General features: G+C 44.6%; 1 protein-coding gene across 4 annotated transcripts in view; it reads right to left on the bottom strand.

The window, feature by feature from the left end:
* DHRS7B (dehydrogenase/reductase 7B) overlaps nucleotides 1-23714 on the bottom strand; it is a 67504-nt gene extending 43790 nt beyond the window's left edge. For 2 of the 4 annotated variants that reach the window (XR_010133832.1, XM_019028442.4), the window contains exon 1: nucleotides 22901-22964. Coding sequence is in view for 2 of the 4 variants with exons in the window: in XM_019028442.4 (XP_018883987.3) it covers nucleotides 22901-22920 (20 nt within the window). In the remaining 2 variants the exon portion in view is untranslated. Of the gene's footprint in view, nucleotides 1-22900 lie in introns of all 4 variants that reach the window. The other 2 variants (XR_010133831.1, XM_031010824.3) reach the window with 2 other exon arrangements.
* Nucleotides 23715-24027: the final 313 nt, after the last annotated feature.

Genomic DNA, 24027 nt, shown 5'->3' on the forward strand with positions numbered 1-24027 from the left:
TGTCTTTTGGGCTCCATACTAGACTTATGAGTGAATTGAACACCACAATTACAGTATTAGAGTATTCTGGGTTTGTCCATGTACTTAACTTTATCAGTGGGTTTTAGACATTCAAATGTTTTCCTATTTGCCCATGAGTGTTTTCTTTCTGTTTGAAGAACTCCCTTTAACATTTCTTGTAAGCTGGGTTTAGTGGTGGTAAATTCTCTCAACTTTGGTTTGTGTGGGAAAGACTTTACCTCTCCTTCATATCTGAAGGACAATTTTGCTGGACACAGTATTTTTGAATGGCAGGGTTTTTTTTCTTTCAGCACTTTGAAAATATTGTTCCATACCTCCCTGGCCTGTATGGTTTCCTGCATGCTTTTTTTGCATCATGGTTCCCATGAGGCTTCTTCCTTGAGAAGTCTGTTGCCAGACAAATTGGAGCTCCTTTATGTTATTTGCTTCTTTTTTCTTGCTGCTCTTAGGATTCTCTCTGTTGACCTTTAAGAGTCTGATTATTATATGCCTTGGGGTCTTATTTGGGTCAAATCTGATGTTCTCTGATTTTCCTGTTCCCAAATATTTATATCTTTCTTAAGTTGTGTAAAGTTTTCTGTTGTTATTTCTTAGACTAAGCTTTCTACCCTTTGCTCTTGCTCAACTCTCTCTTGAACACCAGTAATTCTTAGTTTGGGCCTTTTCAGGTAGTTTTCTACGTCTTATGGGCAATCTTCATGGCTTTTCATCATTTTTTTTTTTTACCTCTGTGTATTTTCTGGTTTTGTTTGTTTGTTTTTTACAATCTCGCTCTGTCGCCTAGGCTGGAGTGCAGTGGCACGATCTTGGCTCACTGCAACCTCCGCCTCCTAGGTTCAAGCGATTCTCCTGCCTCAGCCTCCCAAGTAGCTGGGATTCCAGGTGCACACCACCACACTCGGCTAATTTTTTATACTTTTTGGTAGAAACAGGGTTTCACCACATTGGCCAGGCTGGTCTCGAACTCCTGACTTAAAGTGATCCACCCTCGGCCTCCCAAAGTGCTGGGATTACAGGCATGAGCCACTGTGCCCGGCCGTGTATTTCAAATCATCTTTCAGCTCACTGATTCTTTCCTCTGCTTGATCCATTCTGCTGCTGAAAGCCACTACTGAATTTTTCAGTTTAGCAAATGTATTTCTCAGTTCTGAGACTTCTGTTTCTTATTTCAATATCTTAAGTTTCTCTGATAAATTTCTGAATTTTTTGTGTGTGTGTTATCTTGGAGATCACTGAGTTTCCTTGAAACTACTATTTTGAATTCTTTTTTTAAAAATTACTTTTTAGGGCTGGGCATGGTGGCTTCTCCCTGTAATCCCAGTGTTTTGGGAGGCTTAGGTGGGAGGATCGCTTGAGCCCAGGAGTTTGACACCAGTCTGAGCAACATGGTGAGAACTTGTCTCTACAAAAAGTATAAAATAAATTTCAAAAATTATTTTATTTTTTAAAATACAGACACTATCTCACCATGTTGCCCAGGCTGGTCTCAAACTCCTGGGCTCATGCAGTCCTCCTGTCTTAGCCTCCCTGAGTTCTGGGATTACAGGCTTGAGCCATGGTGCTGGCCTATTTTGAATTCTTGATCCTCCCACACTGTGCCCAAGGGACCTGTAGGTGAAACCTCCTACAGTGTTGTGTTGCTGAGCAGCCATTATGATTTGCCATCTCCTTTGGCTGAATTACAGAACAGAGTTTCCAGGGCTGGGGATGGCAGTCCTGCCTCCCACCTTTGTCTCTGCCTGTCCTCAGGGATTTCTCCCTTCAGGCACTTGAGATGCTTCCTGTGGGTTAAGGCAGGGACAAGTCTCCTGCTAGGGAATCCAAGATGATGGGGATGTTGGTTGTTCATCTCAGTCTTACTTTTTCCAGTGCAAAAATGGTGACTTGCAGGGAAATTTTCCTCACACTTGGTGCCAGGCAGAAGGGATATGGAAGTCCAATTCTCTTACCATCTGCTCAGAGCTTTTTCATTTCTCCATGGCCTCGAGAACTGTCTCATCTTCATGTTTGAGTTCTGGGACATTTCTCGTGATAATCTCAGCACTATATATTTGTTTTTGGTTGTCTGTGGAGGTGAGTGAAGTCAGCTTGCTTCTATGTTGCTACTTTGGAACCAGAAGTAGTCCAAATATATATTCTTATTTCTCCACTCTTTTTGTCAGCCCCTGTTCAGTGGGCTGACTTCCATGTGTACTTCAGGGCCCCAAGTTCTGCCATAACCCAAGGCTTCAGAGTCTTCACTGATATAAGGCACACTGGTTTTGGCCTACAACAGTGGCAGCGTTTAAAATGTCCTGAGATCACTGGCTACAGCAAGACCCCCGGCTCTGTTCAGCACCTCAACAGACTCTAAGCACCACAAATTTCCCAAGAACTTATTAATATAATTATCCTACTGCTAGAAATTAAAATCTTGATAAAATAGACAAAAGACCCTAATCACACAGAAATTATGTCTCTGAGCGAAAGACTCTGTCTCGCTCTCCCTCTCCCTCTCCCTCTCCCCACGGTCTCCCTCTCCCGCTCTTTCCACGGTCTCCCTCTGATGCCAAGCCGAAGCTGGACGGTACTGCTGCCATCTCAGCTCACTGCAACCTCCCTGCCTGATTCTCCTGCCTCAGCCTGCCGAGTGCCTGAGATTGCAGGCGCGCGCCACCACGCCTGACTGGTTTTCGTATTTTTTTGGTGGAGACGGGGTTTCGCTGTGTTGGCCGGGCTGGTCTCCAGCTCCTAACCGCGAGTGATCGGCCAGCCTCGGCCTCCCGAGGTGCCGGGATTGCAGACGGAGTCTCGTTCACTCAGTGCTCAATGGTGCCCAGGCTGGAGTGCAGTGGCGTGATCTCGGCTTGCTACAACCTCCACCTCCCAGCCGCCTGCCTTGGCCTCCCAAAGTGCCGAGATTGCAGCCTCTGCCCGGCCGCCACCCCGTCTGGGAAGTGAGGAGTGTCTCCGCCTGGCCGCCCATCGTCTGGGATGTGAGGAGCCCCTCTGCTTGGCTGCCCAGTCTGGAAAGTGAGGAGCGTCTCTGCCCGGCCGCCATCCCATCTAGGAAGCGAGGAGCGCCTCTTCCCGGCCGCCATCACATCTGGGAAGTGAGGAGCGTCTCTGCCCGGCCGCCCATCGTCTGAGATGTGGGGAGCACCTCTGCCCTGCCGCCCCGACCGGGATGTGAGGAGCGTCTCTGCCCGGCCGCCCCGTCTGAGAAGTGAGGAGCCCCTCCGCCCGGCAGCCGCCCCATCCAAGAAGTGAGGAGCCCCTCCGCCCAGCAGCCACCCCGTCTGGGAAGTGAGGAGCGTCTCCGCCCGGCAGCCACCTCGTCCGGGAGGGAGGTGGGGGGGTCAGCCCCCCCGCCCGGCCAGCCGCCCCATCCGGGAGGGAGGTGGGGGGGTCAGCCCCCCACCCGGCCAGCCGCCCCGTCCCGGAGGGAGGTGGGGGGGTCAGCCCCCCGCCTGGCCAGCCGCCCCGTCCGGGAGGGAGGTGGGGGGGGTCAGCCCCCCGCCTGGCCAGCCGCCCCGTCCGGGAGGGAGGTGGGGGGGTTAGCCCCCCGCCTGGCCGGCTGCCCGGTCCGGGAGGTGAGGGGCACCTCTGCCTGGCCGCCCCTACTGGGAAGTGAGGAGCCCCTCTGCCCGGCCAGCCGCTCCGTCCGGGAGGGAGGTGGGGGGGTCAGCCGCCCGGCCAGCCGCCCTGTCCGGAAGGGAGGTGGGGGGGTCAGCCCACCACCCAGCCAGCCGCCCTGTCTGGGAGGGAGGTGGGGGGTCAGCCCCCCGCCCGGCCAGCCGCCCCGTCAGGGAGGGAGGTGGGGGTGTCAGCCCCCCGCCGGCCAGCTGCCCCATCCGGGAGGGAGGTGGGGGGGGTCAGCCCCCCGCCTGGCCAGCCGCCCCATCCGGGAGGTGACGGGCGCCTCTGCCCGGCCGCCCCTACTGGGAAGTGAGGAGCCCCTCTGCCCGTCCAGCCGCCCCGTCCAGGAGGGAGGTGGGGGGGTCAGCCCCCTGCCCGGCCAGCCGCCCCGTCCGGGAGGTGAGAGGCGCCTCTGCCCGGCCACCACCCCGTCTGGGAGGTGTACCCAACAGCTCATTGAGAACGGGCCATGATCACAATGGCGGTTTTGTGGAATAGAAAAGGGGGAAAGGTGGGGAAAAGATTGAGAAATCGGATGGTTGCCGTGTCTGTGTAGAAAGAGGTAGACATGGGAGACTTTTCATTTTGTTCTGTACTAAGAAAAAATTCTTCTGCCTTGGGATCCTGTTGATCTGTGACCCTACCCCCAACCCTGTGCTCTCTGAAACATGTGCTGTATCCACTCAGGGTTGAATGGATTAAGGGCGGTGCAAGATGTGCTTTGTTAAACAGATGCTTGAAGGCAGCATGCTCGTAAGAGCCATCACCACTCCCTAATCTCAAGTACCCAGGGACACAAACACTGCGGAAGGCCGCAGGGTCCTCTGCCTAGGAAAACCAGAGAACTTTGTTCACTTGTTTATCTGCTGACCTTCCCTCCACTATTGTCCTATAACCCTGCCAAATCCCCCTCTGCGAGAAACACCCAAGAATGATCAATAAAAAATAAAAAATAAAAAATAAAATAAAATAAAAAAGAAATTATGTCTCTGAAATAATCCTATCCAAATGTCTTCATAGTAGTGCACGTCAATTAGAAACTTTCAAGAAGAGATGCCTTTTAAGACATTATATTTGCCAAGTTAAATAAAAAACGTTTGGGGAAAAAGGAAATATCCTTAATTCCAAGTTTATGAGAAAAAGACAGTAGATCATTGCAAAACTTTCCTCTTGTTGTAAGAATTAACGTTTCCTCACTTTAACCAGTACCCTTGGCCTGGGGTCAGTTGCTATAGTTGTCCAACCACATCTTCCTTCTTATTCAGTAAGAAACCACATTTTGTTTCTTGCAATTCATTGTTTTTTCCATAAAATAATTTCTCTTTAAATTCAAGTCTGACTTGCTTCTTGCTTAAGATCAAGTTGCTAGCTGCCATTTTTCTACTGAGATATAAATAAATTTGAGATATGAATGACCATTTCAAATGCTTGATATAGCAAACTATTGTTGGAACCAGGCAGACCTTGGATCAAATACCAACATCATACTAAGTGAGTGCCTTTGAACAAGTTACTTAATGTTTCTGCCAGTTTCCTCATCTGCAAAATGTATCTAATATCTGCCTTATAAGACTGCAGAAAGGATTAAATAGGTATTGCATGTTTTTTGTTTTCTGTTTTGTTTTTGTTTTCTGAGACAAGGTCTCACTCTGTCACCCAGGCTGGAGTGCAGTAGTGTGATCTCAGCTCACTGCAGCCTTGACCTCCGGGGCTCAAATGATCCTCTCACCACAACCTCCCGAGTAGCTGGGACTACAGGTGCACACCAGTGTGCCCAGATAATTTTCTGTAGAGATCTGGTTTTGCCATGTTTCCCAGGTTGGTCTTGAGCTCCTGAGTTCAGGCAATCTGCCTGCCTCAGCCTCCCAAAGTGCTGGGATTACAAACATGTACTATGCTACAGTGCCCAGGCTTATATGTAGGTTAGGAGGCCTTTTATTTGGTCTAGTTAAATGATATTATTACCACAACTGCTGGGTTATCTATCTGAGGGGGTGTTAGGTAATATAAGAAACAGTAAAGAGAACGAACGAAGAAAATGGATAAATTATTATTCTTCCTTGTGCCCAACATTAATGGGCAACCAAATCAACTACAGATGCTCCTCAATTTACATGGGATTGTCTCAATAAACCCATCATAAGTTGAAAATACCATAAATAAAAATACATTGAATACACCTAACCTACTAAACATTATACCTTAGCCTAACCTAACTTAAACATGCTCAGAATGCTTACATTAGCCTACAGTTAGGCAAAATCATCTCAGATAAACCTATTTTATAATAAAGTGTTGATTATTTCATGTGATTTATTAATACTGTACTGAAAGTGAAAAACAGAATGGGTGTATAGGTACTTGAGTATAGTTTCTACATGCATATGACTTTTGCACCATCATAAAGTTGAAAAATGGTTGAGTAGAACCATCATAAGTTGGGAACCATCTGTAGTTTAAATTTCTTTATCTCTCCTTATCCAGCAATGGAAAATGAAGTGACCTTTTAAAATTCCCCTTTTCATTAATTGAGATGCTTCTACACAGTACAATATTCTACCACATGGAACATACTAAGAAATGTAACATTTTCCCATAAACCTGCATTTAAATGTTTTCTTTTTAAACACATTTTCTGAAGAGTTACTGAGAAGCACTCCATTAAGTACTATAATTTAGAAATTTACAGGTTGATTTTCTTTTTTTTTTTTTGAGACGGTGTCTCGCTCTGTCGCCCAGGCTGGAATGCAGTGGCGCGATCCCGGCTTACTCCAAGCACCACCTCCTGGGTTCATGCCATTCTCCTGCCTCAGCCACCTGAGTAGCTGGGACTACAGGCACCCGCCACCATGCCTGGCTAATTTTTTGTATTTTTAGTAGAGATTGGGTTTCACCATGTTAGCCAGGATGGTCTCAATCTCCTGACCTCGTGATCCGCCCACCTCGGCCTCCCAAAGTGCTGGGATTACAAGCGTGAGCCACCATGCATGGCCTACAGGTTTTTTTTAATCCACTAGAGTGGTGGGGGTCTCTACCATTTCTCTGTATAGATTCCTTTGGAAATCTGATTATTACTATGTCTGCCAAAAGGTAAGTATATACAAAATTGTGGAAATGATTTCAGGAGACCTACAAAACCCTTGAAGCCCATCTGTACACTCCAAGTTACAATACCTACTTTTATTGGAAAATCTTATTATTATTATTATTATTTTTTGAGATAGAGTCTCACTCTGTCACCCAGGCTGGAGGGCAGTGGCGCGATCTGGGATCACTGCAACATCTGCCTCCTGGGTTCAAGCGGTTCCTCTGCCTCAGCTTCCCACGTAGCTGGGATTACAGGCACACACCACTATGCCTGGCTAATTTTTGTATTTTTAGTAGAGACAGCATTTCACCATGTTGGCCAGGCTGGTCTTGAACTCCTGACCTTAGGTGATCCACCCACCTTGGCCTCTCAGAGTGCTGGGATTACAGGCGTGAGTCACCATGCCCAGCCTGGAAAATCCTTCTGCAATGCAAATATTCACCATTTAAACTTGGGTGAATCAGTAAACCTGGGTTTCCATAAATCTAGATTCCTTAAACTAAGGTAGTCCAGCATGACAAATGAAATGCTTATTAGATTTATAGTTACTGCATGTTGGAGCAACTTATTTGGAGTAAAAATGTTGCCACCATTTACTTCCTCTGTTTGATTTGGGAACTTATCCCCTTTGGGCCCCAGTTTTCTCACCTCCAGAATGAGTAGATTCTCATTCTACCTGCATCTCTAGGCACTTATAAGATAAGACCTAAAGAGGTAACAGTTCCTCATTCACTATAAAGCATTACATGTTGAATGGAGTCTGCTGGAATGATCTGTCCTCAGACCTGTCCTCAGCTGCTACAAGCATCCTCTACTGCTGCATGTCTACATCAGGTGAGTGTTTCTCAACCTGATAGTAAGAAATTAGATCATGAGAAAGCCCAGAATTGTCTGGAGCCTCCTGCCATAGCTCCTAGAATCCTTGGTTGCACTTGACCTGTCCACAGGTGGTCTCTCTCTGGTGGCCTAAGAAAGGCCACTTGATTCATCTCTCTGTTTCCTGTGCCATGCACAAGCTTGATGCTGAATAAACATCTGAAATGATAAGCAAATGAAAAGCAGATGTGAAAAAGAGCAAACACTTTTAACATGTTAGGCTCCCTCGCTGTAATCTTCTTGTTTTCAGTAACTGGGATTTCAGCACCCCAATTGCTACCCCAAAGAGTCAGCAGTCAGCAATAACTACAACTCTTTTGTGCAAGCTGCCAGACTGGATCCTCAGAAGGGGCACACACAGGTATATGAGAACCACTATTTTACTGTCATAATTTGTAAATCTCGTGGGTTAAAATGAGAGGAAAAAAACTGACCCTCTGTAAATACTTGACAATTGATAGGGAGAGAGGAACTATGCTCCTTTCAGGTGCTTTTTATATATTACAAAATGCTGTAATGTCACAATCCTTCATTCCTTTGAAAATGTTGTAGAAAACACTATATATGCCAACTTCACAAATCTGAAGTACGTTTTTATTTCTAATATAATTAACATTTTGCCCATCCTGTGGCTATTTCTCACATGACAGCTTTGAGTGAAACAATATTACACAGATGTCCAAATCATACTTTAAAAGCAAGTAATTTTGGATAGACACAGTGGCTCACGCCTGTAATCCCAGCATTTTGGGAGGCCAAGGCTGCAGATCACTTGAGATCAGGAGTTCAAGACCAGCTTGGCCAACATGGTGAAACCCCATCTCTACTAAAAATACAAAAATTAGGCTGGGTGCGGTGGCTCACACCTGTAATCCCAGCACTTCGGGAAGCCGAGGTGGGCGGATCACCTGAGGTCGAGTTCAAGACTAGCCTGGCCAACATGGTGAAACCCTGTCTCTACTAAAAATACAAAAATTAGCTGGGCGTGGTGGCAGATGCCTGTAATCCTAGCTGCTCAGGAGGCTGAGGCAAGAGAATCACTTGAACCCAGGAGGTGGAGGTTGTGATGAGCCAAGATTGCGCCACGGCACTCCAGTCTGGGCAACATAGCAAGACTCCACCTCAAAACAAACATACAAACAAAACCCCAAGTAATTTTTAGCCTATTACTGTGAAAGGAAAATATCTTGGGCTCCTTCAAGCTAGGAACTGCTCAAGACAAATCGACCTATTCTATTCATAGCCATCCCTTTGCTCACAGAGATAGATGCATATTCTGATTGCCTCCTTTGGAAAGACTTCAGAAACTCAAAAGAATGTTACCAATTGTCTCTCACCTACCTGTGACCTGGAAGCCCCCAGGGTAACGGCGGGGCGGAGGAGGGGGGTGAGGGGGTGGGAGAGCTTGCTTGCTTTGAGTTGTCCCTGCATTTCTGGATGGAACTAATGTACTTCTTACATATACTGATTGATGTCTCATGTCTTCCTAAAATGTATAAAACTAAGCTGTTCCCCAACCACCTTGGGCACATGTCTTCAGGACTTTCTGAGGCTGTGTCATGGGCACATCCTCTGAAGGAAGAGAGAGACCCTCTCATATTGTTTTATACTCAGAAAAGGAAAGAGAAGAGAAACTAAAGACAGGTAGCCCGGCGCCTAGGAACCAGACCGGAAACCAGGCCTGGGCCGGCCTGACCTAAGCCTGGTAGTTAAAATTCGACCCCTGACCTAGCAACTGATGTTATCTATAGATTCCAGACACCGTATGGAAAGACATTGTGAAACCTCCCGTTCTGTTCTGTTTCATTCTGACCACCGGTGCTTGCAGCCCCTGTCACGTACCCTCTGGCTTGCTCAATCGATCATGACCCTCTCACGTGGACCCCCTTAGAGTTGTGAGTCCTTAAAAGGGACAGAAGTTGAGCACCTGAAGAGCTCGGATTTTAAGACACTAGCCTGCCGATGCTCCCAGCCGATGAAAGCCACTCCCTTCACTATCTTGGTGTCTGAGGGGTTTTGTCCGCAGCTTGTCCTGCTACACCTCAACCTTGGCAAACTAAACTTTCTAAATTAACTGAGACCTGTCTCAGATTTTCTGGGTTCACATTTTGGTAACCATGGGGGTATTCTGAGTGGAGATGCCCTTGACCTTTGACAAATTTCCTATTGGTGCTTGGTACCAGCATCAGCTACCTTTATGGCACAAACCAATAGGACGATTTGCTGGGATCTGAGAGCACTCCCTCCAGAGAATCCCTGATCTCCCAAAATTTGATCGAGATCTAAAGTTTATTTTGCTGTATAACTCCTCTTTTTTTTTTTTTTGGAGTTTTACCTGCTTCCAGCACAAGGCAAGTAATTTTCCTGCTTCCATAATGATGGAAGGCAGTAACTCCTTTGTGGAGTTTGAGATGAGGTTGCTTTGTTTTTTTTTTTTTTTGCTTTCCTGCTGGTAGAAACCAGTCTTCAGCCTGAGACTCATCCCTAGGTAAGTAACTGAACTGGGGTTTGTCTTGGTTAAAGTTAATATTAACAACTAACTGGTCGTAATTCCTCCTTACCATTGGAGCGCTCAGTGATCCTATTGCTGTTTTGTGTGTGTGTTTGTTTTTGCTATTTGTTCCTGTCTGAAGTTGTTAAGGATCCTAATTCTAGTTCAGAGATGCATTCTAAAGGCTCTTCCCTATTGCTTTTTCTCTCAAATTTAATCTTAATTCAGTTTTTCTGTGTGCATTTGTGTGAGGAACTGAACTGCTGTTTTCTTATGTTAATGAGAGACTGAGTTTTGTCAGTTGAGAAGAAAAAGGGTGTTTTGCTCCTCCCAGCCAGAAGGCACCCTGGGTGACCGGTGGCCTCCTGGGGGTGTCTGGGGGTTAAGTTCCGCCCCCGACAATGACATGCAGCAGCCTTGCAGGGAAATCCCCAACAGAAATTAATTTTTAAAATGGCTCGTCCAGGAATCGCATATAAGGACTGATCACCCAGCGTTCTGAGCCCTCTCTGAGGTCACAGACCTCTGGAGAGAGAAACTGAGACATGTAAAAGGGTGGAAGCGACTCAGTGGTGACATACTGTGTAGTCCTGCCCACAAGGAGCACATACTGATCCACCACACAAAAACCCTAGGCTACAGCTCAGTTCCCCCTTTTAAGAAAAAAAAGAAAAAGGGCAGGAAGCAAATAATTGAAGAATGAGGAGAAAAGGAGAATGACCCCCTTTTGAGCATTCCATAGGTTTTATGGCACCTCTACTTGCCAAAGTTTATGTAAAATGGAAATAATATGGTCTTTGTGCACATTCACATTAAGGAAAAGGAGGCCTAAGGTTGACCTGCAAACTACAGAGTTCCTAAGTACTCTTTTTCTCTATTTTTTCTTTTCTGCCTGCTCTCAATCTGCTGTTATTTTTCTATTAAGATAAAAACCACTGTTTAGATCCAACAAGATATTTTTGCAAGCCAGTAAATTTCTATTTATCTCGTGGCAAAAAGTTCTGAAGTAAAAGCTATAGGGTGTCAGGGTGTGTGTGTGTGTGTGTATTTAAAAGGCCTTTAAAATTTCTATAACCCAAACTTTTTCTCTCCGCACCTTATAATGTAAACTTTGCTATTTGACTTTCACCTGAGTTGGTTCCTTTAACATGCAAATTTAAGGCTACGTAGCTGACAGCTGCCCAGGGTTGTAAAACAGGTTATCAAGAATCTGAGGCCGGGTGCAGCTGTAATTCCAGCACTTTGGGAGGCCAAGGCGGGTGGATCACGAAGTCAGGAGATCGAGACCATCCTGGCTAACACGGTGAAACCCCATCTTACTAAATATACAAAAAATTAGCTGGGTGTAGTGGTGGGTGCCTGTAGTCCCAGCTAGGGGGAGGCTGAGGCAAGAGAATGGCGTGAACCCAGGGGGTGGAGCTTGCAGTGAGCAGAGATCACGCCACCGCACCTGGGCCTGGGCGACAGAGTGAGACTCTGTCTCAAAAAAAAAAAAAAAGACAAAAAAGAAAAATGGGCAGGCCCAGTGGCTCACGCCTATAATTCCTATAATTCCAGCAGTTTAGGAGGCCAAGGCAGGTGGATCACCTGAGGTCAGGAGTTCAAGACCAGCCTGGCCAGAATAGTGAAACCCTGTCTCTACTAAAAATACACAAATTACTCAGGCATGATGGCAGGCACCTGTAATCCCAGCTACACAGGAGACTGAGACAGGAGAACTGCATGAACCCTGGGGGCAGAGGTTGCAGTGAGCTGAGATTATACCACTGCACTCCAGCCTGGGTGATAGAGTGAGACTCTGTCTCACAAAAAAAAAAAAGGAAATAAAAATAAAAAAAATTTTAAAAGCCAAAAAACTTTAATATGACCAAGTTGCCATATTATTATTAAGTTTTGGTTTGCTTAGAAATAAAAAAGCTGAGATTAAAAAACTTTTTTTGACTGGGTGCGGTGGCTCACACCTGTAATCCCAGCACTTTGGGAGGCTGAAATGGGCAGATCACCTGAGGTCGGGAGTTCAAGACCAGTCTGGCTAACATGGTGAAACCCTGTCTCTACTAAAAATACAAAAATTAGCTGGGCATGGTGGCACACGCCTGTAATCCCAGCTACTCAGGAGTCTGAGGCAGGAGAATGAATCGCTTGAACCTGGGAGGCGGAGGTTGCAGTGAGCCAAGGTCGGGCCACTGCACTTCAGTCTGGGCAACAGAGCAAGGCTCCATCTCAAAACAAACAAACAAACAAACAAACAAACAAACAAACCCCACAAAACCTTTTCTTTTTTTTTCTTTTGAGACGGAGTTTCATTCATTGCCCAGGCTGGAGTGCAAAGGTGTGATCTCGGCTCACCACAACCTCCACCTCCCAGGTTCAAGCGATTCAGCCTCCATGTATCTTCCTGTATGTGCTTTTAAAGTCCTTGTGACATTGAGTTACAGGGTTTTGAGTACTGGATCTAAAACAGGACACCAAGTCTTGCTAAATCTTTTTTTTTTAATGGAGTTTTGCTCTTGTTGCCCAGGCTGGAGTGCAATGGTGTGATCTCGGCTCACTGCAACCTCCACCTCCTGGGTTCAAGTGATTCTCCTGCCTCAGCCTCTCAAGTAGCTGAGATTACAGGTGTGCACCACCACACCCAGCTAATTTTTTTGGTATTATTAGTAGAGACGGGGTTTCACCATGTTAGCCAGGCTAGTCTCGAACTCCTGACCTCAGGTGATCCACCCGCCTCGGCCTCCCAAAGTGCTGGGATTATAGGCATGAGTCACCATCCCCAGCCAGTCTTGCTAAATCTTAAACACTGACTGCAATTAAAGCCTTGTCTTCAGGCCCCATAGAAGATGTCCATCAAAATAAACTGCATTCCTGAGACACAGGGCAAGAAGTTAAAGCTATTCAACTCCTCAAAGCCCAGGGACTATTGTGGAAGAGGTGGGCACGTAAGATTGTAACGGCCAATTTTGAAAGATAAAATAAGTTCAGTTTCTCTATAAATTAATTATTAATGTCAAAGGCACACTGATGCAAGACCAGCATATGGGCCCCTGTGTCAGATTAGTTAGGTTTTCTCGAAGCATTAACCAACTCCTTAATAAAGGTTATAAAAGGCTTATGGAAGCTATATCTTACGGTCAAGATTAAAATCTTATAGATTATTTATAAAATTTTGAAAAACAAATTTAATTGGCTTCATGCTGGTTTTATTAAGGCTTATTGTTTGCAAAATTAATTCTTCTCTCTCAACAAATAAAGGTTTTCACCTTTTTGTTTTTGAAATCCTTATCATTTTGGTTAAATGGATGACTTATTTTACAAAGACCTGTGATCCTATTTTGTGATATCAAGTGTTTAAAATCTTTGATATTTGACAAACTTTCCCAAATCAAATCATAAATTATGTCTTTTTCTGACCTAATTAATCCTTTAAGACATTAGAGGTTCCCTAAAGTCCAAAAAAATAACATAATTTGGCTTATCTGGTCCAAAAATTATACAGGAGGCATTGTCAAATATGAAATGGTGTTTGGTTTCCTTTGGGCTGTATTTGTATAAATATGTTATTGGTATGTGTTCCAAAATTATGTGAAACTCCTATAATTCTGATATAACTTAGTATACATTATCAGTAATAATCATAATTGTTATGTTAAAATTATTGTGTGTCACAGAGGTAACAAATTTCCTTGTCAATTGTGTCTTTGACTATGGCTGCCCTAAAACTTTTTGTCATCCACAGACAATTGTTGTCTTGTTTTGGTCCTCTTTAGAAGGTGATTTTATAATCAGCTACAAAACTCTAACAGGTGCTCTTGAATGCAGGTTTCTCATAACTTTAGAGATTGTGATATCAGAATAGAGGAAAAACTTCCAGGACTCACGGAGAGCTAAAATGTTCTTGAGTATCAAGCAGAACAGGAATTAACTGCATGGACTGAATTTTTGCTTAAAATGTTTGCTGATCCTTTGTTTTGTTTTTCAGAGTCTCAAAACTTTTCTTTTGAGCTACTGTGTGGGGAAAAGCAAGAGAGATCAGATTGTTACTGTGTCTGTGTAGAAAGAAGTAGACATAGGAGACTCCATTTTGTTCTGTACTAAGAAAAATTCATCTGCCTTGAGATTCTGTTAATCTATAACTTTACCCCCAACCCCGTGCTCTCTGAAACATGTGCTGTGTCAACTCAGAGTTAAATGGATTAAGGGCGGTGCAAGATGTGCTTTGTTAAACAGATGCTTGAAGGCAGCATGCTCCTTAAGAGTCATCACCACTCCCTAATCTCAAGTACCCAGGGACACAAAAACTGCGGAAGGCCGCAGGGACCTCTGCCTAGGAAAGCCAGGTATTGTCCAAGGTTTCTCCTCATGTGATAGTCTGAAATATGGCCTCGTGGGAAGGGAAAGACCTGACCGTCCCCCAGCCCGACACCCGTAAAGGGTCTGTGCTGAGGAGGATTAGTATAAGAGGAAGGCATGCCTCTTGCAGTTGAGACAAGAGGAAGGCATCTGTCTCCTGCCTGTCCCTGGGCAATGGAATGTCTCGGTATAAAACCCGATTGTATGTCCCATCTACTGAGATAGGGAGAAACCGCCTTAGGGCTGGAGGTGGGACCTGCGGGCAGCAATACTGCTTTGTAAAGCATTGAGATGTTTATGTGTATGCATATCTAAAAGCACAGCACTTAATCCTTTACATTGTCTATGATGCAAAGACCTTTGTTCACGTGTTTGTCTGCTGACCCTCACCCCACTATTGTCTTGTGACCCCGACACAACCCCCTCTTCGAGAAACACCCACGAATGATCAATAAATACTAAGGGAACTCAGAGGCTGGCGGGATCCTCCATATGCTGAATGCTGGTTCCCTGGGTCCCCTTATTTCTTTCTCTATACTTTGTCTCTGTGTCTTTTTCTTTCCCAAGTCTCTCGTTCCACCTTACGAGAAACACCCACAGGTGTGGAGGGGCAACCCACCTCTACACTACTGACAGCTTTTAACAATTCAGCATACTCCTATGAACAAAATTTGGAGCATATTTGTTTCTCTCTACCTGATTACTCCAGAATCTGGAAACTATTTATGAGTATTCTTATGGCAATACAGTTATTTGCATCAGTGCTGTAAGACTGTGTTTTCATTTGTAGCAGGACACAATTGGAGAAACTGGTTATTTTACCAAGGCTTTGACTGGAATGGAGTGCTTTCCTTTAAGGAATCAAACGTGACATATAGAGCCAATAAAGCCCCTGGAAAAACTGGCCTCATATTTTGTGTATACAGTCCATGTACAGGGTTTCTGACCTGTGGTAAGTAAAGAATGTCACTTTCTGACAGTCCCAGAAGCCCCAGGTTTATCTTGGAACCTAAAGAGGTGAGGAAATTCACCCAGCTTATAGGTATTTGACGACACAAATCATGGCTCAGCTTTAGAAAGTCTTATCTGAGATTCCTCCTATGGAACAAGTTCCATCAAAGCAATTTAAAAGTGTATGTAAAAAAAATTATTCTTGCTGCACTGTACACAAATAATTAGGTCAAGTATAATAAAGCAAACCAGTCCTAGCGTGACTTGTCTTTGGCAAAATTGGGAAACCAGAGAGAGAAAAATTATGTTTCAAAACTATAGTAAACCTGTTGTTGGAGTCTAGTCTTGCCTAATGTTTTTTCAATTTTTATTATTTTCTACAGTTTGAACTGAATTCTAATTTTTCTTGGCTATAAGTCTTCAAAATAATGTTTTCAGTTTTTTTCCTTTTTTTTTTTTTTCCATTTTTCCTAATTTGGAGTCACTGAAAACTAAGCTGTGCTTTCTTAAAGCCCTGCAAACTGAAGCCAGACAACTTACACTTCAGAAGAAAATAACAGCAACCTATTTACATACATAAGCCACTTTCATACCTGCCTACTAATGTGTGGACTTCAGAGTAATGTGGCCAATATCGATTTTTCCAGGATTGTTCTTTTGTTTGTTGTTGTTTTTCTCCCTTCCTCCCCCCATTTTCTCTTCACAGGACATGAGACTTCACAACCTGCTAAGAATGAGCTTTCAGGACCTAACTATCTAGGAATAAACCATCCTAGCCATGAGAGATCAGATGAAACTTGAGACAAGAGATTCATTTTCTTCTAAAATGCTTTCTCCAAATGATTTTAAAAAAGAAAAGTGGGGAAATGTGAAAGGAAAATATCTTGGGCTCCTTCTGGCTGGGAACTGTTCAGGGCAAACCTGCCTCCCATTCTACTCAAAGTCTCACAGAGATAGATGCATATTCTGATTGCCTCCTTTGGAAGGCTCATCAGAAACTCAAAAGAATGCAACCATTTGTCTCTCACCTATCTGTGACCTGGAAGCCCCTGAGGGGGGCCCCACTTTGAGTGGTCCTGCCTTTCTAGATGGAATTAAAGTACTTCTTACATATATTGATTGATGTCTCATGTCTCCCTAAAACGTATAAAACCAAGTTGTGCCCTGACCACCCTGGGCACATGTCATCAGGACCTCCTGAGGCTGTGTCATGGGCACATCCTCAACCTTGGCAAAATAAACTCTCTGAATTAACTAAGACCTGTCTCAGATTTTCTGGGTTCACAGTACCATACATGGCTATTGAAAAGGAAAAATATTAATAATAATTACTAACTTTTTTAAGTATTTGCAATGTGCCAGACACTGAAATACACATTCTCCATACCCATGATCTCATTTCATCCTCACAACAATCCTGAGGTAGGTATGACAGTTATTTTCATTTGCTAAATAAGAAAATTACCTGAAGTCACATGGCTAGCAAATGGTGGAAAAGAGATTTCAACCAATGTACTCAGACTCTGAAGCCCACATTCTTAACTCTTAAGTGCATCAAATAGGGGGTCATGTAAAAAAAAAAAATCCTTTAGCTGGAACTTTAAACAGGAAGGATTCTAATACTGTCTAAGAGATGAGAGATCCCTAAGCTTAGCTCTAATCACCTTGTTATAAGAAGCTTAGCCTAAAGCTGCCTCCTTACATATTTTAAGTTTAGCCTAAATGTTCCTCCATAGCTAGTGACCTGTAACCTAACTGGATGTGCAAACAAACTTTAACCTACTCTTGTAACAAGTAGCCCAGTCTCAGCCAATCACAGCAGCCCAGTTTCAGCCAGTCATAGGCAGCCAACTGCTCAAATAAGGCAAACACTAGGCTGCAACCAATCTAGCTCTTTCTACACCTCACTTCCCTGTTTTTTGTTTTTTGTTTTTTTGAGACAAGGTCTCCCTCTGCCACCTAGGCTGGGGTGCAGTGGTGTGATCATAGCTCACTGCAGCCTCAACCTCCCAGGTTCAAGCGATCCTCCCACCTCAGTTTCCTGAGTAGCTAGGACCACAGGCATGAGTGGTACACCTGCATATCTATATCTATCTATCTATCTATCTATCTATCTATCTATATATATATATATATATATATATTTTTTTTTTTTTTTTTTTTTTTTAAGAGATGGGGTCTCCCTATGTTGCCCAGGGTGGTCTCAAACTCCTGGGCTCAAGCAATCCTCCTGCCTTGGCCTCCTAAAGTGCTGGGATTATAGGTGTAAGCCACTGGGCCTGGCCTGTACCTCACTTCCATTTTCTGTATGTCACTTTGCTGTTTCTGTCCACAAATACTATCCAACCATGTAGCTACCCCAGAGTCACTCTGAACCTATTCTAGTTCCAGAGGCTGCTGATCTGCAAATCATTCTTTGTTCAGTTAAACTCTGTTGAATTTAGTTTGTCTGAAGTTTTTCTTTTAACAACTCAAACAGAATACAAAGGCTTCTAAGCAACAATTGAACATAAACAAGTTAGCTGCTTAACAGGAACTCAGTACAGTTTCTTTGATTCAGTTTAGCTAACATTTTAAACCAATCTGGATTATAATGCCATACTCATAGAGAATTCTGCAATGGTAGTTTCTTAATGTAGTAGTATCCAATTTAATGACCACTAAGTGCTGCTCATATAAACTGGAAAAATTTATATCGCCTTCAGAACTTAGTGTTCCTAGTACAAACATAGCCTTACTTAATAAAACACTAGCTAAGTACAGCAAGGAAGCTCAAACCACTGGTAAGCAATATTCAATCAATTTATCAGTCATCTGAACCAGAGCAACTCTATTTTGAATAGAGGCTGGGTAAAATAAGGCTGAGACCTACTGGGCTGCATTCCCAGGTTAGGCATTCTAAATCACAAGATGAGATAGGAGGTCACATAAGATACAGGTCACAAAGACCTTGCTGATAAAGCAGGCTGAGGTAAAGAAGCCGGCCAAAACCCACCAAATGGAAAATGGCAATGAAAGTGACCTCTGGTCATCCTCACTGCTCATTATATGCTAATTATAAGGCATTAGCACGCTAAAAGACACTCCTACCAGCACCATAACAGTTTACAAATGCCATGGCAATGTCAAGAAGTTACCCTATATAGTCTATGAAGGGGAGGAACTCTCAGTTCCAGGAATTACCCACCCCTTTCCTAGAAAATTCACGAATAATCCACCCCTTCTTTAGCATATAATCAGGAAATGACCATAAAAGTGGCCAGCCAGCAGCCCTCAGGGCTGCTTTGCCTGTGGAGTAGCCATTCTCTTGTTTCTTTACTTTTCTAATAAACTTGCTTTCACTTTTCTCTATGGATTGGCCTCAAATTATTTCTTACACAAGATCCAAGAACCCTCTCTTGAGGTCTGGATCAAGACTCTTCTCCAGTAGCAAATTCAGTGGCCATCACAGACCTCCCCCTCCACTAGGCAGTTTAAATGGCCAAGCCTCATGTTACTGGGAACTTTAGAAGATAGGAGGGAGAGCTCAGGTAAAATCCTAAGGAATTTGTTGTATTTCCTATCTGGGTGGGTGGCAAGAAGCTTTCAAACTGAATTTACACACCATTCAATCCCAATTTTCACCCTCATGCTTATGGCCTTCCAGAATAGAGAGTTCATTTTTGCATTAAAATAACATTGGCTACCAAAGAAAGGTTTCTTATGTGTATAATGGGGTGGGAATGAATAATCCCTACACCATCCAACATTATGGATGTTGCTCTAGTCCAACATTTTACTGTACTGTAAGTAAATTTTTTTTTAGTTGTCATGCAAACATATAGTAAAAATTTTAAAACTGAATTTTCACTGTTTCCAAAGGGAAAGAGATCTTCTCTCCTTCCTTTTCCTCACAGCATTTCTTTGAAAAACCCAGTATTTATAAATTATTCCTCTGTCCCTTTGATATGGATGCAAATCTTTTTAAAGGCTAAATAAACTACCCCTAGCTTAGCTTGTTTAAACCCAGTAAATACAGTAAAACCCAGGACTGTTTTTCTGAAGGGCCTGGAACCCCCCCTTTACATACGTGTGTACATACATACATACGTTTATTTATTTATTTATTTTTGAGATGGAGTCTCACTCTGTAGCCCAGGCTGGAGTACAGTGACACAATCTCGACTCATTGCAACCTCTGCTTCCCAGTTCAAGCGATTCTCCTGCCTCAGCCTCCTGAGTAGCTGGGATTACAGGCACACGCCACCACACATTTTTGTATTTTTAATAGAGACGGGGTTCGCCATGTTGGCCAGGCTGGTCTCGAACTCCTGACCTCAGGTGATCTGCCCTCCTCAGCCTCCCAAAGTACTGGGATTACAGGCATGAGCCACCGTGCTCAGCCAAACCCCCTATTTTAAATGGAAATATCCAGGAAGACAATGCCCCAGCCCTATCCCTATCACTGTGGAAGTTTAGCCTAGGCACCTCAACTACTTGTTTTATCATAGAGCTGTTTCATGTTTTCCTTTGGAAAAAAGTAACTAGGTAGCACAGATGACCAACCCAATTACCAGGTGAATTTAGAATGAACTATGAAAACATGTACAGCAAATGGTGCTGTCAAGTCTTCTTATAAGAGGACAAATTACCATTAATCTTGAGGACTACATAATGGGTTGTATCTGCTCAGCTGCATACAAATAAGTGGTGGGATTTCTTTTCTGAAAGAAACTGCATTAGCATATTATCCATAATACATCCCAGTCTGGTTTAATGCTTATTTTTTTCTTTTTCTTTTTCTTTTTTTTTTTTTTTTTTTTTTTGAGTCAGGGTCTTACTCTGTTGCCCAGGCTGGAGTGCCCTAGTATTATCACAGTTTACTGCAGCCGCAAACTCCTGGGCTCAAGTGATCCTCCTGACTCAGCCTTCTGAGTAACTGGGACAACAGGTACACACCCGCACGCCTAGATAATTTTTTATTTTTTGTAGAAATGGGGTCTTCCTATGTTGCCTAGGCTAGTCTCAAACTCCTGGCCTCACATGATCCTCCCACCTCAGCCTCCCAAAGCGCTGGGATTATAGGTGTGAGCCACCACATTCAGCCTCACACGGGTCTTTAAGTAACAAGATACAAGCTCCTCCTAGTCTCAAGACTTCACACATGCCCTTCCCTCCTCCTGTTAGCTCTTTGTCCAATTTAACTCCAACTCAGTCCTTGAAGTCTCAGCTAAATATTATTTTCTTGGGAAAGCCTTCCCTGTCTCTCCTCATTTCCCCCTCCGCATGCCGGTGACTCCATTATGTATCCTCACAGCACCCTCTACTGTCCTCCACAGCATGCATCACAATCGTAATTAATATTTAGTTTTATTTATATATTTACTATCTCCCTTGCTAGATTTATAAGCAATTTAAAGACAGGGGCTTTATCTGTTTTGATCATCATTGTATCCACAACACCCAGCACAATGCTGGTACACTGTAAACGTTCAATAAGTATCTGAAGGAATGAATGAAATTTGTAGCCAAGCGCTAGGCTCTGGAGTGGCATGGCATTGGATCGGCCTTTACTAGCTCTATGCCTTTGTTGTTGTTTGTTGCTGTTGTTGTTGTTGTTTGAGACAGGGTCTCACTTTTTTTTTTTTTTTTTTTTTTTAAGACGGAATCTCACTCTTGTCGCCCAGGCTGGAATGCAGTGGCGGGATCTCGGCTCACTGCAACCTCTGCCTCCCAGGTTCAAGCGATTCTCCTGCCAAAGCCTCCGGAGTAGCTGGGATTACAGGCGCCCACGACCACGCCCGGCTAATTTTTGTTTGTTTGTTTGTTTTAAGACAGAGTCTCACTATGTCGCCCAGGCTGGAGTGCAGCGGCGGGATCTCGGCTCACTGCAAGCTCCGCCGCCCACGCCATCCTCCTGCCTCAGCCTCCCTAGTAGCTGGGACTACAGGCGCCCGCCACCAAGCCCAGCCAATTTTTTTGAATTTTTTTAGTAGAGACGGGGTTTCACCATGTTAGCCAGGATGGTCTCGATGTCCTGACCTCGTGATCCGCCCGCCTTGGCCTCCCAAAGTGCTGGAAATACAGGCGTGAGCCACCGCGCCCAGCCAATTTTTGTATTTTTTAATAGAGACGGGGTTTCACCACGTTGGCCAGGCTGGTCTCGAACTCCTGACCTCAGGTGATCCGCCCGCCTCAGCCTCCTAAAGTGCTGGGATTACACGTGTGAGCCACTGCGCCCAGCCAAGACAGGGTCTCACTTTGTCACCCAGACTTTAATGCAATGGCGTGATCTCGTCTCACTGCAGCCTGTCTCCCAGGTTCAAGCAATCCACTTGCCTCAGCCCCAACAAATAGCTGGGACTACAGGCGTGTGCCACCTTGCCTAGCTAATAGCTCTATGCCTTTGGATAAATTTCTTAAAATCCCTAAGCCCATTTCTCCCTCCATAAATAAAAATTATAGTTCCTATGATTAGGGTTATTACAGGATTGAATAATTCAGTAAAGGGATTAGTACAGTGCCTGTAACATAGCAAACACTCAAAAAATATCAACTATTATTAAGGAATGGAGAAACGGGGACATGTACATGGTAGGGAAGGCATATTCCACACCCTTGACAAAGGCACAAACATAGCTTCCATTATGCAAACACACTGTTGCAATCGGCAACAGTGTAAGCAAGAATTCTGCTTACTAAATGTATGAGTGTATGAAACCCAAACGTTACTTCAAAAGTAACTTCACGATTCTCCAATCACTAAATCGAAGGTTTGGAAACTGAAAAAAAGAGCATTATGTGGCTACCATTTGTTGAATACCTACTATGTGCCAGACACCAGCTGAGCACCTTGCACGCGCAGTCTCATTTACGCTTCACAACAACCTTATGAGTGGGCTTGTTACTCCCAAAGTTACAGCTGAAGAAATACTCAGAGTTTAAAACATTTGCCCAAAGCCGCACAGCCAGGAAGCCGCAGAGTAAGTACTGGAAGAGCAAGACATCTCAAACAGCCATTCCCGTGGACGCTCGAGTCAGCACCCTCCTCCTGCCTTCTGAAAAACCGGACTTCCTTTGCTAGTCCTAACTCGCCGTCACTGGCTAAGGTGCCATGGCCCCCAGCGCTCAACCCTCGGTCCTGCCACTCGCAGACGCTGCGGAGCCTCCCCTACCTCGCGCAGAAATGCGGGAATAAACAGGCTGAAGCCAGGAGCCCTTTGGGCGCAGAGGCCTTTCACACACAGCACCCGGCGCGACACCCATTCCCAGCAGCGGTAACTGGACTCAAGACACCTCGGCGACAGTCGGGTTTCCCCGCCACGCACTCGCCGGAACCAGGGCCCTGGTCCCAGCGCCTGGGCTGAGTCTTCCTTCAGAGTTCGGCGTCGCGGGGATCCGGAAGCCGCCCGTGGTCTTAGCTCGACCACTACACCGCTTCCCCTCACCCAGGCCGGGGCGCCGCCTCAGCTCAAGGCCAGACCCTATCCCCTCATCTCGGAGGTTCCTTCTTCCCCAGCCCCTACCTGGTTGCCGGAGAGACCATAGTCAATCAACTTCATCCTCCCGCCTCGGAAGTGACGTATAAGCAGCCGGCGGGGCTCCGTCCAATCACAGCATTGAGGGTGCGCATGCGCGTCGGGTGGGCGTCCCTCAAGGTGTACACAGGACCCGATGGACCCGAGATCTGATAGGGTCCACCCGCATAACTACAGTGCCTTCATCTTCCGGAGGGAAATTCCGAAGGTCGGGGTTGGTGTTCCGTGGACTTCCGGCGAAGAACATAGTTGGAGAATTCACGATACAGTTATCAAGATGATTATAGTGCCAAAGTAATCAGAACAGTGTGATAACTGGCACAAAGGTAAAAACGATGAATGAAAAAGAGAGAGGCCAGAAACAGACCTGCAGCTATGTAGTCACTTTTTCCTCCTACAAGTAGCCACTGTAATGCAATAAGAAGAGTTTTTTCAATATATAGTGCTAGGTCAATTGAAGGTTGATTGGGGGGAAATGAACCTTGACTCCTATCTCAAGTAAAATAATTCTAGACGGATGGTAGACCTGAATGTGAACAATACAACTCTAGACAATAAAATCGCAGAATATTATGACCATAAGAGAGGAAAATAACGTTTTAGCAGAACACAAAAAGTGCCAGTCCTAAAGGAAAAGGCTGATAAATTGGGTGTCAGTAACTATAAGACACCGACAAGACCCCATTGAGAAAAGGGAAAGACAATAGAACAGACAAGATATTTGTAATACATATATCTGAAAATGAATTTTATTCAGAATATATACGTACTTCTTGCAAATAAATTTTTTAAAGGACCTGAAGTGATTAAAAAAAAAAAAAACATGAAAAGAGGATATTGAGAGAGTAAAGGGCAGAGGAAGGAAGGGGCAGGGCAGAGGAAGGAAGGGGCGGGGGGACTCTTATCGTTCAAATTCATAAGATGGCAAATGTGTGTAAGGTGGAAAATCTCCCTTTCTGTTCTCCAGGACCCACTTCACCTCCCCCTAGGTAACGATGCTATTAGCTATGTGTGTCCTTCCAGAGCCAGTTTATTCATTACCAAGCAATTATGTATGTATTCAGCACCCCCTTGTTACACAAACAATAGCATTCTGAAACGTCCTTCTGTTTCTT

Source organism: Gorilla gorilla, chromosome 4, assembly GCF_029281585.2.
Source record: "Gorilla gorilla gorilla isolate KB3781 chromosome 4, NHGRI_mGorGor1-v2.1_pri, whole genome shotgun sequence".
In the NCBI taxonomy this organism is placed as follows: domain Eukaryota; kingdom Metazoa; phylum Chordata; class Mammalia; order Primates; family Hominidae; genus Gorilla; species Gorilla gorilla.